The sequence below is a fragment of the Urocitellus parryii genome, chromosome 6 (genome assembly GCF_045843805.1).
Source record: "Urocitellus parryii isolate mUroPar1 chromosome 6, mUroPar1.hap1, whole genome shotgun sequence".
Taxonomy (NCBI): domain Eukaryota; kingdom Metazoa; phylum Chordata; class Mammalia; order Rodentia; family Sciuridae; genus Urocitellus; species Urocitellus parryii.
The window spans coordinates 97194818-97209514 of record NC_135536.1 but is presented as its reverse complement, the minus strand read 5'-3'; the positions used below and the strand labels follow the sequence as shown (position 1 = coordinate 97209514).

Here is a 14697-nt window from a genome sequence, read left to right as displayed (position 1 = left end):
TCTTCTGCTCTAACTGGTCCTTATTAGAGCTATAGAAATTTCATCTGACTGCCAGGTGGATAGGAGCCTCTATTCACTCTGAACTATTTTAGTCACACCCTCTTTCTTGGTCCCTTTCCATCCTGTTCTACATACCTCACTGCCCTGCTCCTTGGTTCTCCCAAGTTTCAATTGTTAGGAAGGATTCTGTAAAGGGAATTGAAAATCTCTCTGTTAACTCATGAATACAGAATGTGATGTCAGAAAACCTGCACAATGCATATGGGGATATGTTTATTTCCATTTATACTGGGAACCTGTTAAACTCTCAACTTGCCTTTGGGACCCGGTGCAACGAAGAAGAGCATCATCCTGAAATCAGACAGAACTGGGCTCCAGCCTGAGGATCTTCCTGTCACACTGGCTGTATGATGTTGGTCAAGTCTCATTTTTTATGAATTGCAATTTTTTTCATATGCAAAATGATAAAACTACTACTCCCCTGGTAAGATGACAAGAATTAAGTCAATCTTTTGTAAAGCACCTAGCATGATGGCTGATATTTGATAGTTGAAAAATGTTTAGTTTTTGTCTAGTGGTACTCATGTGACTAAATTGTTAAGTGGTGATGGAACCTTGCTCAGCTTAGAGCCCCATACTGGAAGGAGAATCTGTAGGGAATATTCTCTGCTCAGAATGCTCTTCTTAGGCTCACATTTTGCTCAATGGCTCTATTTTTGTTTTTGTTTTTCAGAAAGTGCCATCGTGGATAAAATCCAGGGTTATTTTGATGCATGGCAGGCTCTCCTTCTCAAGCCAAACATCTTCTTTAAGATTTCTTGGCTATACAAAAAATATGAAAAGCCTGTGTAAGTAACACAAGTTTGGAAGATTTATAAGTGCAATCAGAAAGAATTTTTTTGTTTCTTATTTTCCATTGTGTCTTTGCTGTTGTTGGCCTCTTTGGTAAGTTTTACATTTCTAGAGCCCATGGGGATTTTTGAATAAGTTGCCAATGAAACACTAATAGCAATTTGGCTGTTTTTAGCTAGATGAGAGAGTAAAAAAAGCCATTGGCCAACCAGCTTCTCAGCCAGGGTGCTGAGTGTGTGGTCCGAGAGCTCATTTCTGGAACAAGGACACTGCAGTGTACTTGAGAAAGGTTGGCTAATCCTATCATTAATATCTGTGAGAACTCTTTTCATATCTGGAAAAATGGAAACACAGAATCAATTTGTAGTTGTATTGCTTCTGAATGCATTTAACATAATTCAAACCAAAGAATTGATAGTAGTCCCCAAAGAATTATTTCATAATGACTATAATGAACTTCAATAAAATGTGTGATTTTTTTGTTACATATTTTTTGTTTTGGAGGTCCTGAAATTGTCATTAAATGGCATTGTTTTATTCTTAAAGTAGTCCAGTAGAAAATTGGACAAATGCCCTAAAGCTTACAGACTAATTATGGGTTTTTAGAGTACAGCTCCCCAGCTACCAAACACTGCCTCCTCTGACCACCAGTGGAAAACCCATGGGATCCAGAGGCAGAAAGTCCCAGTTTGTATCCTCCCATACCACTAAATGGCCTTGGGGAGTTATTTAAAGTAAAATATAAACCCCTCTAGAGTGAGAATATAGGTTTCTAAGGTCATATATAGAGAGCAATGAGCTCTAAGCACAATAGAGTGGGCATTAAATATGTTAATTTCCCTTTTTCCTATATTTATATCTTCTTTAAGCATCCCTAACCATCTTAAGTTCTTCAATTCTAAAATGTCCCAGAGTGTTTTGAAGATCCAATTTTATCCTTTCTGTGGATTTTGAAATTCAATAATATTAGTTTCTGGGGAGGAACCTAACTTGATGTTGCTTTGCATGATCTCATGTGGTTGGTGAGTTTTAGGTAAATGATTTGCACAGTTGGTTCTTTACACATTTCCTCTTCTTTCACAGAGCTTACTGTGACTTTAATGAATTAGATAAAGGATTTATCTCTTCACTGTGATCAAACTTGGTGGTGGTGGTATTCTGAAGAGTCTCATTGTGTTCTTTTAAGTTATTAGTTTAGCCTTGGCCTTGGCCATAGAACAAAGCAGTAAACTGTGTATTTATTTCTCTCAGAAGTCTATAGAAAGGAGCTCAGCAGCAATTCCTCTGTATATCACAGTTGCCAATGATTAGTGCTCTAATTTATATCTCCTCTAGTAATACAGACCTAGAGAAATCTTTTAATCTCTTCCACCTAACCCTTAAAATAATGTCAGTACTTTTTAAAAATGCATTTACGGGAAGATAAATGGACACCTACCTCTACTTATTCGATTTTATATTTTTGCTTCTTTTAATTCCAAATATCATAGTAGTATTGTTTTCTATGTTTTGTTTTTGTAAATGTAAAGCTTTTCAGCCCCATAATACCATGGAATAGGTGTTTATAGTCTAGGCTGGTAGCCTAGTCTTTAAAAATGTATTCAGAATTCCAAACAATTGATTCACAGGTACATTCTCGATATACATGCTTGTAAGTCAGAGATTTCCTTGTTCCTGAAAACTGTCATTTAACTCAATTCTTCCAGTTTTGAAGGGCATATAAATTCAGATGCATACATTTATGCAGTTATTGGGGCCAACTTGTAACTTGAATAGGAAAGATCCTAATTTGCATTCACAGTCCACTAATGCAAAATTTTGAATTCTGGCTCAGGAAGGAAGTATATGCTCAATAGTGGCTGCAGTTCTATGAAAGAACTGTTTATGAATTCAGAATGTAGGGGCATCCAAACACCTTCCAGGTCATTTTGGGGCTAGTGCTCCAGTAGAAATGCTATCAGCATTCTAAGCCTATTTGAAAAGAATCATCATAGCTCACCAATTGAATAGATATCTGTCTTCCTTATGTAGAAGATGCTCAACCAATATATGCTGAATAAATGGATGGGTAGGTGAATGAATGAATGTGAATACATCTTTGGTAGATATCTGGAAGGGTGTGTATGTGTGTGTGTGTGTGTGTGTGTGTAGGTACACTCATAGAGATACACAATACATGCATCCTCATTTACAGTCACACAATTACTCTCTCTTAAAGTGTTTAAATATCTTCCTTATGATATTGAAAAGAAATTTTTTTTAAATGAGGAACATTGATGGAAGATTCGTCTCTTACTTGATGAACTGTACTAAAAATAGAGGCTATTGATTTGTGACCATATCAATAAGAATTTGAAATAAAGATATGTACATTTAATGTAACACAGAATATTGTCCCCTAGGATGAGGGAACAATATGCTTATACATGAACACATACATGTAAGGACTAAGACAAGAATGGAATTTAGACCGCAAGGTGACCTTATTGTTCATCTAGTCTGGTCCTTTTACTTTAAAGGAAACATAAGGCTTGGAAATGTAAAGTAGGTTACATAGAAAGTGAGTAACCTGGGCTAGAACCTCACCGGTTGTCCAAGGAGCTCTCCCTTTACCACAATATGCATACACATATTCATGCTACTACTTATTCCTAGTGCTTACAGTATGGCAAAAGTCACAGGTTTGAGAATAAATATCAAGAATAGTACCCACCTGAGTTTACTGTCTAGTACAGGAATTTTATACTCAATAGTCTTCAGGGCCTGGCAAGTAAAACTGGGCTGTGAGGCTATAAGAAGGCAGGAAATGGAAGCGCCTACCACAAACTGAAGAGTGCTTGCCCCAACCAAAGACATACATGGGCTCTTACTTTAAACACTGCCTACCAAATCAGAAGTTGCAAAGCAAGGCTGAGCGTAGCCTTAACAAAGTATAAACATATGTAATTTAAGAATGTTAGTGAAGAAATAAAATATGAATTTCTTTATTCATGACCACCACTGGCTTCAAGGGAAGCAGGACATTTTGTTTAAACACACAGGAAAACAATGTTTTTCTAGAGGCTTAAATTGAGATTATATTTTGACTTTTTTTTTCCAGCAAGGATTTGAAAGATGCCATAAATATTTTGGTAGAAGAAAAAAGGCAAAAGGTTTCCACAGCAGAGAAACTAGAAGACTGTATGGATTTTGCCACTGAATTGATTTTTGCTGAGGTACTGATCTAGACTAACCATAATTCCCTACCCAACATGTTATGACTGTTCATGTACATGTGTGTGTAAAGATTCCCTTTTATAATAGTTGCATATTTCTGCTTTTAAGTATTTTCTCTAGAAGTACTATAAACCCAACCCAAACATCCCATGCAGACATTCTAGTAAAACTGGTCTTTAAAATTGAAAACTCTTCTGTACCACAATACAGCATATGAAATCAGGAAAAAGGAATATTAAAGACCTTCAATATAATCATTCCACTGCATTTAAGGGAGTTCATCCAGAACCCTTTTCAGATACTCAAATGCAAGGATGCTTAAGTCCCGTATAGAAAGCAGAATATTTACATAAAACCTACACATATCTTCCCACAGACTTAGAATCATCTCTAGATTGCTTATTTGAATACAGTGTAAGTACTATGTAAATGGTTGGTATACTGTATTGTTTAGGATATAATGACAAGAAAAAAGGTCTCTTTATGTTTACTACAGACACAATTGTTTTTTCAAGTAGTCTCAATGTCCAGGTGGTTGTTGAATCCAATTTTCCCCCTCTTTGAATTGTTCAGAAACGTGGAGATCTGACAAGAGAGAATGTGAACCAGTGCATATTGGAAATGCTGATCGCAGCACCTGACACTATGTCTGTCACTGTGTACTTCATGCTGTTCCTCATTGCAAATCACCCTAAAGTTGAAGAGGCAATAATGAAGGAAATACAGACTGTTGTTGGTAAGAATTTATCAAATAAATAATAGAATTTAAAAGATAATCCTCTTGATTGTCAATTTCTTATGTCCTAAGAAGGAGGTCAAACACAGAATTCTTTTTATAATCCACTTGGAGAAAAATAAAACAAGTAATTCTATCACAGTTGGACTATGCCAGGTAGGTTGAAAAGTTGGTTCTCTCTGTTTTTTACCATAAAAATAATACATGCTCATTGGGAAAATTCAGAAAACAGAGAGAAGTATAAAGTAGAAAATGATAGTTCCCAATCCTTTCCACTGTCCTTCCTGACCTCATTGCCATTCCCAGAGCTAACCAGTGTTAATTATTTGCTGTTTATTCTTCAAGATCTTTTTCTATGTGTATACAAACCCAACTTGTGGTTGGATTTGTCTTTCAAAAACTTGGGATTGTGTATGCTCTGCCTGCTTTATCAGTTCAAAGGCCTTTGTGGGTCCACCCAGGAAAAATGGCTGCTATTTACAGCATTGTTTCTGGATTTCAAGCAACTCAGTCACAAATGAACTTCCAATTGGTGACAGAAGGAAGAGGAGAGAATAACAGCAAAGACAAGGGAGTGAAAAGTTTCCTTCTGGACTCCAACCCAGTGAGGCTCACCCTCATCCCTGATGCCTCTCCTCCTCCTCTGCAGGGAGCCACCAGGTCTCCCTCTGCTTTTCCACGGCCCTGCCTGTGTCAGCACCAACCTGTAGGAACTCTCCACAAAAGCATTGCCACAGTCATAAGAATCAGACAGCCTTCTGGGAAAAAACAGAGCTCCTTATTTGGAATCTCCTTCATATTGATAATCTTTGCAGGAACACACTTGGGCTGGTGGGAGGGAGAGGACACATCAAGCCCAGTGGAGTGAAGAGAAGGCTGGAGTTCGGGGCACAGAGGGAAATTGCTTTTGAGACCATGATACATAAGCCTTTAATATAACTTTGATACAATTTCCTCAAGAGGTGAAACGTGTTTGTACTTATTGATGTTCCCCTGATCCTTCAGCAGACCTCTGCAAAGACAGAAAAACAGCAGAGCCACTTGCACATATGTCTGTCCTCCTTCCTGTACTCATTTGCTTCCTAGTGGATGCCTTTGGTTACCTTCCCCATCATCCTCCCTTCTACCTCTCCACTCCAGTTAAACATACTCCACTACATCCTTGGGTACAAAGACCAATACATGTGGGGCAGGGCTTCTTACTTTGGTTAGAGTTCTCTGACCAATTAGATCATTCTTAGATGGCTTAGTTGTATAGGACACAGGGCTGACTCAGAACTCTGGGCCAGTTCTGATCCTTCAAAAGTGGTGGCCCATTTGAGGAAATGCTGAAGCTCTGCCACCTCTGGGACTAATTCAAGCCTCTTTGAGCAATGTCATGCCAGTCTGAGGTAGTGAGTGTGAGTGCCCATCAATCCCCAGTCCAACCAGGACTGATCTGAAATACCTATTTTATTTTGGAGGGGAGTTCTTGCCACACTACTGTGAAAGGTTGTTCTTGATGAGATGTGGAGGGAATATCAGTGAGACATGTGGGCAGGTGACTGTACAGTAACCAGAGGAAAAAATGTTGTTGCAATGGATTAAATCCACTGTCTCACTTTGACTGTGCAGCAGCCCATGTACCCTTTTTGGGGATGGTTGTGCTGTGAGTTTGCTCACAAGTCCAAAGAGGAAATGAATGACTCCTAGAATTTAGAGTTAGGTGCAAAAGTCAGATTTCAGAAGCCAGGCAGATTTGAATGGTGTATGAAGGGTACTAGATATGGTCCACAGGACCCCTTTGAAGGGGTAATCAGCCCCTCATCTCAGCCCACTGTTGCCCTGTGGGAATGTGGGTCCAGTGTTTCTGACTTTTCAGGAAATCTCAACGTTTCTATGAAATCTTCCAGGTTTTAAGATAACTGTCTTGGAATCTGAATTTTTATAGACATAATTATTTTTCAGTCAAAAGCAAACTGTTCTATGGAAAAAAAAAATAGGAGTGTCAGTACCCAACACATATTGAAACTAACATTACCTTCCTTGCCCACTTTTCTCTCACAGGTGAGAGAGAGATAAAGATTGACGATATGCAAAAACTAAAAGTGATGGAAAACTTTATTTACGAGAGTCTGCGGTACCAGCCCGTCGTGGACTTGGTGATGCGCAAAGCCTTACAAGATGATGTGATTGACGGCTACCCCGTGAAAAAGGGAACTAACATTATTCTGAATATTGGAAGAATGCATCGACTCGAGTTTTTCCCCAAGCCTAACGAATTTACTCTTGAAAATTTTGAGAAGAATGTAAGAGCCCTTCTTAAAACTGAATGTGCCACTCTCGGCCAGTTTCAACTGTTGAATCTGCTCTTGGTCTGTGTTTGCACCACACGCTTTTCATTCTTCTTACCCATTCCTGTCTGCCAGCTCACTCGGAGCACACATGTTCCCTGGCCCTAAGCCATGGCTACCAAGTTCTTGCTTAAGCCAAGTTTGCTGGGTCTCCAACTCTGCAAAATATCTAAGTGGGAGCAATATGGTGGCTCAACATGTGAAAAATCTAGGCCCCTAATTTTGCTAAAGTGAGATAAATTATATTGAACCCAGTGAATCTACTTTTCCATTTAAACTGATCACTTTGTCATCATCCAGATTCAGCTAGCACTATTTAAGCAAAAGAAATCCATTTCTGCTTTAGATAGAAATTAAGTGAGACCAAAAGATCTGACTTTGGTTCATCGAATAGCCTTATGAGCAGCAGGTCTCATTCTAAGTAAGACTCAATAGAGTGGAAGAGATTCTGCTTTTTCTATACTTGACTTATATTGGAGATTCTGCCTCCATTCTGTTAAATTTTAGGCAACAGTATTTTTAAAAAAAATTTTTGGTTGTCAATGGATCTTTTATTTTATTAATTTATTTATACGTGGCACTGAGGATCAAACCCAAGATCTCACGAGTGCTCTACCACTGAGAGACAACTTCAGCCACAACAGTATTTTTAAGCCTGAATTATCCAGATAATTCAGTGCTCTCTTTTCCTACTTGCATATATTGTAGAAACATGAAGTTAATTCAGTACTTTAATTTATCCTGTTTCTATATAGGCAATCTAGATAATATTACATAAATCAGTCAATTGGTCAAAAAAAATGTATTGAACATCTATGTGCCAGGCACTATGTAAATTCAGATGCGAACAAGACAGACGGACATGGTCCTCATTAATTTTCTTCATAACTAAAAACAGTTGCTTAGTACTGACACTTTTTGTCTGCATTTGTCCCTTTTCATCAGGCTTATATGGCATCACACAGAAACAGTCTTTGCGTTGGAGACTTGCAAAGCAGCAGGAGAGCTGTGGGTACTCTCCAGAGCTAGTTGAGTACCCCAGCATTGCCTGTAAAAAGTTGATTTGCTTTGCTTTACTCCAGCTCATTTACATGAATGGCAAAAGTGGAGACTGAGGGTGAGTCTGCACAAAAGGTGAATCACAATGGATGAGAAAGGGGTTTATTTATTCAGTCCTTCAAGTCAGTGAAGAAGCAGTATGACTGAGACCCCAAAACAGAGTGTTCTGACTGACCAGTGTTTTCAGAGTGAAATCAGAGACTGTATTGCATGACTCTGGCCTTGAACACTCTGGCTAATGGTCTGATCATTTTCATAGGTTCCTTACAGGTATTTTCAGCCATTTGGCTTTGGGCCCCGCAGCTGTGCAGGAAAGTACATTGCCATGGTGATGATGAAAGTTGTCCTGGTTACACTTCTGAGGCGATTCCATGTGAAGACATTGCAAGGAAAGTGTGTTGAAAACATACAGAAGAGAAATGACTTGTCCTTGCACCCAGATGAAACAAGCGACCTGCTAGAAATGATTTTTACCCCAAGAAATTCAGACAAGTGCATCAAACACTAAAGAAGGTTGTTCAGTGACTACTCTGGAGCATTTCTCATCAGTAGCTCACATGGGAACCATTCACCCTTGCCAGGTAATATCATTCTCACAGTGAACATTTGGGCCCAAGGCATACCTCCTATGGGCCTTCAGCAAGATGGGAGCTATGGGACATCTACGCTCGTTCAAGCTAGAGAACCAGGATGCAAGAGAAAAGAGGCCATGGGGAAAGCAGTCAGTGAAGAAACTACAGTCCAAAAGGACCAATTCCACAAAATATGCTTTGGAAAAGATGAGTAATCCACTGCACCTACATCTGGTTTCCTACAGGATCTCCACTGCCCTGCCCCAGGGCATTTTAATGTCTGGGCAGAAGCACTGGAATTGATTAGAAAATCCAGGCCAAGTCTGAGTACCTAAGGCCAAACACATCTGCTAGTGTGAATAAAACAGCTTTCTTTTTTCTTTTCTTTTCTTTTTCTTTTTTTCTTTTGTGATAATAGAACAGCAACATTCAGACACTTTGAAGAAATACTTAGACAATTTCAGCATTTGACTTTTCTCGTGAGTTAGGCCCAGTTACCTATTATGTATCCACATGTGATCTGTTTGTGGCAAAAGTTGAATCAAAGAATATCCTTTCCCAGTCTCTCCATTCATGTCTCAAATACCTCTGCTATAGTAGGTATAGATTCAGGTAATATAAGCTAACTTAGTAATAGCCTGGGTAAAATATAACTAGGACTCTACATCTGATATTAGGGGGTAGGGGATAAAGGGTAGAAATTACATGATGTATTCCAAATTCAAATAAAAATCCCTTTTCCATGTTTGCATTGTTGCTCAGCTCCCAGATAGCATGGCTAACAAGAGATGACTTTAAACAGTCACATAGCCCTTACCACAGCATCAGTCATTTAGGAGTGAGAAAGCCCTCTGAATCTGTATCTAGTACTACAGCCCAGTGGTTTCTGACTTCTAAGGAGATCTCCTGTCACCTCATTCCTTTCACATTGTCTCCCTCCCTTTCCCCTCTTCCGTGCCCCCAAATCCAAGGGCAACAATCAGTAAGGAACATGGTTCATGTAGAACCCCTGCAAACCATTTTTTTAAAAATCCTACCTCAAATTTAATAGTTACCTTAGAAATTTAACAGTTATCTAGTTTATTGAATCATTGTATGTAGCTATGGATAAAATGTACACCTGGAATTTGTTCTGTATAAGGAATCAAATAAATGGGTCAATTTTCCAAATACCACTTTACTTGTGTTTATAGTCACTTCAAGTGTATTTATTGGATATTACTAAAAAACTGAGAAATTAAGCTCATTTACAAATATGTTAATATGTCTACTGCATCAACAGCCATCACATTCCATCTGAGCATCCCTCACATCCTACTGTTTAACAACAAGGCAGCTGAGTAGAAACTGAGTATAAGTTCCTTGAGAGCAGGAGCTGTTTTCTTTCTCTTATCATCTGTCCCCATCCTCATTACCCTAGTCTCTCCATATTTGCTGTCAAGATGAATTTCAAAGAGACACTCTTGCCCTTAGATACTTTCAATTGACCCAGAAAATAAGCCAAGAAGAGGTAAGTATTCTAACAATCAAGGATGTGCATTAGTGGAGAAGGAAATACTTGAGCTTGGAATTATTTGGATTCTCTCTATGGTCTAAAGATACCTGGAATATGCCTGGGTACTCGAGCATGTCTGTGGTCAGATCTAGACAATTCTCCAAATAATTTAAGCCCCTGAGAATAAACCAGAATTTGAGATTTAATGTATTGATGTTAATTCACCGGATGATTATGGACATGCTGTTCACATTGCCTCTGGTTAGAGTTGCATGGTAGAGGAAGAGGCTGGATCCATTTCCCTCACTCATCCAGAACTTCCCAAACACTTGTGTATTTTATATGTATAAATGTAGCCAAGGACTATATCCATACAGTGAAATGAGAGGTTGAAATACTTGTATATAGATAATGCAGCAGAAAATATGTTGGGGAGAATCTGGAAGTTGGGGGCTGAGAAACATGGTTTGAATGATCAAAGCAAGCTCTCCTAGAATCAAAACATCTGGGTAATTGTTGAACCCCCCCCCCCACTTAGCCTGTGTAGAAAAACCCCATCTGTTTGCACAGGGTTAGCCTAAGAAACTTGGAATACCATTGGCTTTTCAGTAGGTTGATGGACATATATTTGAGAGTCCTGCCATCTCTTCAGACTTTGCCTCATTGTTAAGTACTTAATTGTCACTCTTTAATGTGTTGTCGATTCTGTTTTCATCAGTTCTGAAGAACTAGAATGTGTAAATTGCCAGTGAAATGCATGCATGTAAGGGCTCTATGACTGTCAAATGTTAAGGACAATAGTACCTTCATATCCTCTCAGGTGTGCCAGACACTCTCACTTCAGTGCCTTCATTGAGATCACACTTTTATCTCACCCAAGTAGAAAATAATCAAATTCAGAAAGCCCTCTCATTATTGAGAAATGCCAGTTGAAAACTGTTATTTTTATTTCTAAGCAGCACTTTTCTCTGTTCAAGTTGCAAATATTCTACATGAGTGTGTAGCATTGACCCACTGAAAGAATGCTTACTGGACCTTTCTGTCTCCAGTGTCAATTGGGCTCTGGGGTGACTCTGACCTCCACTTCTAGAAATGCTTGCTAAATTAAACTTGTTAATGAGTTGAACAGAATTTATGATACTTATCAGTTACACAATTATTTAATTCTCCCAACAATATGATGAAGTAAGTATTATTCCCATTTTACAGATAAGGAAATCCTCCATTCATCTATTTTTATTCTCCTGTTAAAATGTAGCCAAGGCCTACCTGCTTGGTAGTTTCCCTCTCCTACCCACACAATCAAACACATGTGGCCAATGTCTCCAGTTCTATTATCAAAAACTGTTCTTGGGGCTGGGTTTGTAACTCAGTGGCAGAGCACTTGCCTAGCACGTGTGAGGTACGGGTTCAATCCTTAGTACCGCATAAAAATAAACAAAGACATTCTGTCCATCTACAACTACAGAAAAATAAAAATTAAAAAACCACTCTCAACATTGTTTTAGCCTGCTAAAGTTATCTACCTAAATTATAAAGCAAAGCTAAGCCTCAAAATGTTGTCTTCCTTTCAATAGAGGTGATTTTTCCCCTAGAGAATTGCACAAGAGAATTATAGGCATCAGCAGGCACGGCTGGTAGAAGGAAAAGAGGAGGGGGAGGAGGGGGTCCCTTCCAGATACCCCTAAAAGGCACTTCACCACTGGTCCTACCTATACAGTGTTTCAGTCACAGGTGTTCATAAATCAGAATGTCCATAGGAGGCAGGCAGGTAACATGTCAGATGATCGGGCAGCTCTAAGAATAACCTGTGTGGGAAAGAGAATGCTGAGAGTAAAGGCCTTCAAATTCAATGTTCCTAAAACACAGTGCCAGCCAAAGCATACCCATCCTTGACCTGCAATGGACCTGTGACTTACAGTTTCTAACATCAACCCCTTCACATCGAGTGTTCTATGTGTACCCTCTACCCACGCACTCACACACCCAGTGAGGAAGGAAGAAAAGTCCCCATTTCACTGAAGCAGAAACTGATGCACAAGGAGGCTGAGTACTTTGTCCAAAGTCACACAGTAAATGCCAGATCCTGGGGATGCAAGTCTGGGAGCTGTTTGATTTCACCCAGTTTGACTTCTCTGCATCACTGTACATATCCTGATGATTATTTGTTTGCCCTTCACCAATTCAAGCCTAAGTAGAGCCATTTGTAAGTATGCATTAGGCCAGAGGAGCTTTATAGTAATGTCCAAAACTTCCATTAAGTTACTAATGTGCTTTATAACACCAATTTTCCCCCTTTGTGTTTAAGCCCTGATAGTAATTTAATGCATATGACACTCTCACTTTCAGGTCAAACATGCAATTTGGTCTCTGAAAAGATGATTTGAGCATCCATTGTAAGTCAACTGGAACACTCCAGCCCCCCAAACACTAATATGTCTGCATGTGGCCCTAACATTGCCACAGGGGGAATGAGGATGTTTGTGGAACACATTTGGCTCACAAATAATTATCTTATTCCCTACTTGGACTTCTGAGTAAGCCAATGTATTTGGAAATAATCTCTTTTTCTGAGTGGTTTCATATCCAGACTAATTGAATCACTAAGATCTCAATAGTATCTCCTTTCACTGCTAAGATTCGCACTCTATTTGGGCAAGAGCAACCCTTCTGTAATGTTTATCACCTTCCCAAAATGCAGCCACTACTTTTACCACTCATGCAGGTCTAGCAAGCAGGCAAAGAGAAATGAACTCTCACTCTGGAGAAATTCTACCCATGACAATTCAGGAATGGCCTGTGCGTCTTTGCGCATGGTCCTTGAGGCAAGTGACAAAGAATTACTATAAATCATTAAGGATCCAGCATATCAGGTCAGCAAAGGTGCTGAATGTCCTTTCTGCTCTGGTGGCCCCTAGGAAAATGAATGAACATCTTTTCTTTTTCTTTCTCCTCCTCCCTCCTCCTGACTTAGAGGTCTTTCAAATAGTTCATTTTGAAGAAAATACTGTCCTTTAAGAGGTCTATATACACAGATTGCCACATCAAAATAAAACTATGTTAACTTAAAAAAATCTAAGACCAATTTTATAAATCTCCAGGATAGTGTGGCACTTCTTCCTATGCTTAAACAACTTCCAATTACAACAGAAGCAATTTATTCTTGTCCTATTAATCACTTATTTCTCCAACAAACATTTATTGAACACATATTACACAGCAGGCCCTGCCCTAACTGCCTGTTCCTTTGCACCTTATATGTCAAAACAAAATAAGTAAGGTAACAAATAATAAACAAGATTATTTTAGGTAATGTAAGGGCTATGAAGGAAATAAAGGGAATGATGAGATAGTAATGTGGGAGGCGCTCTATTTCAGAATTGGATGCCCAAGCATGGTTTCTCTGAAATAGTGAAGTTAAGGCCAAAAGGGCAAAGAATAATCAACCAGTCAAAATCTGGAGAACAAAGTTCCAGGTAGGGGGGGACAGCAAATGAGAGGCCCTCACATGGGACCAGTCATGGAGTCTCTGATTATATACCCAGTGTGACTGCAGTGACATTATCGAAGGGAACATAAAACAAGGTGACATTGGCAAGATGGGAAGACCTCTCTGGGCCTCAAGGGACATAGAAAGAAGCTGAATTTTAAGTAGGAGGGATATACTGGGTCTAGGTCATTCTAACTCTCAAGAGCCACTTGGTAAATTTCAGGAGCTCTGTGAAATGATTAATGTCAAGTGGGTAGTTTGTAGAAGTATTTATACCATGAACATTGGCAATTATTACAAATTCAGGCTCTTTTCCTTTCTTCTAGATTGCCCTCCAGGATAGCCAGTTGTTAAATATTTCCCAGCACACCACTAATATATGTGCAAATTAAGCGCAATTTAAAGTCATTGGATGGTTTGAGCGGGAGGAGGACATGGCTTGGCTTATGTTCTGTTCAATATGGCTGGCTGCTGTATGGATAATGGTTCTTGGGGGGTGGGAGTGAAGGACAGAGGGCTCAATAGGAGAGACTCAAACCCAACTCTGCAGACCCCAATCCAGCGATGGGCATTTAGATTGCTTTTACCTTTTGGTCATTGTAAATAATGCCCTCATGAACACCGGGCATATACAACTACCTATTCAAGGTCTTGCTTTCAATTCTTTTAGTCATACACCCAGAAGTGGGATTTGAATTCTAGTTTTTGAAAATGGCTGAACCAATTTGCATTCCCTCCAATAGAGCGCAGGCTTCCAATTGCTCCACATCTCTCCAACACTTGTCATTTTCTGTTTGTTTTGATAGTAGCTATTCTGATGGGTGTGAGATGGTTGAGAACCAATTTATAATCTCCAATTGGATTAATCCCCCCACCTCAATTCTGTGTCTAGGCTTGTTCTTCTAGGCAGAGGAGTCAGATGGGGAATTCTCTCAAAATTTGTA

General features: G+C 39.2%; 1 protein-coding gene across 1 annotated transcript in view; it reads left to right on the top strand.

Moving 5' to 3' along the window:
* Positions 1-8704, top strand: part of Cyp19a1 (cytochrome P450 family 19 subfamily A member 1) — a 28988-nt gene extending 20284 nt beyond the window's left edge. The window contains exons 5-9 of the mRNA XM_026392325.2: positions 734-848; positions 3953-4067; positions 4642-4804; positions 6851-7092; positions 8456-8704. Coding sequence (XP_026248110.1) covers positions 734-848; positions 3953-4067; positions 4642-4804; positions 6851-7092; positions 8456-8704 — 884 coding nt within the window. The remainder of the gene's footprint in view (positions 1-733; positions 849-3952; positions 4068-4641; positions 4805-6850; positions 7093-8455) is intronic.
* Positions 8705-14697: the final 5993 nt, after the last annotated feature.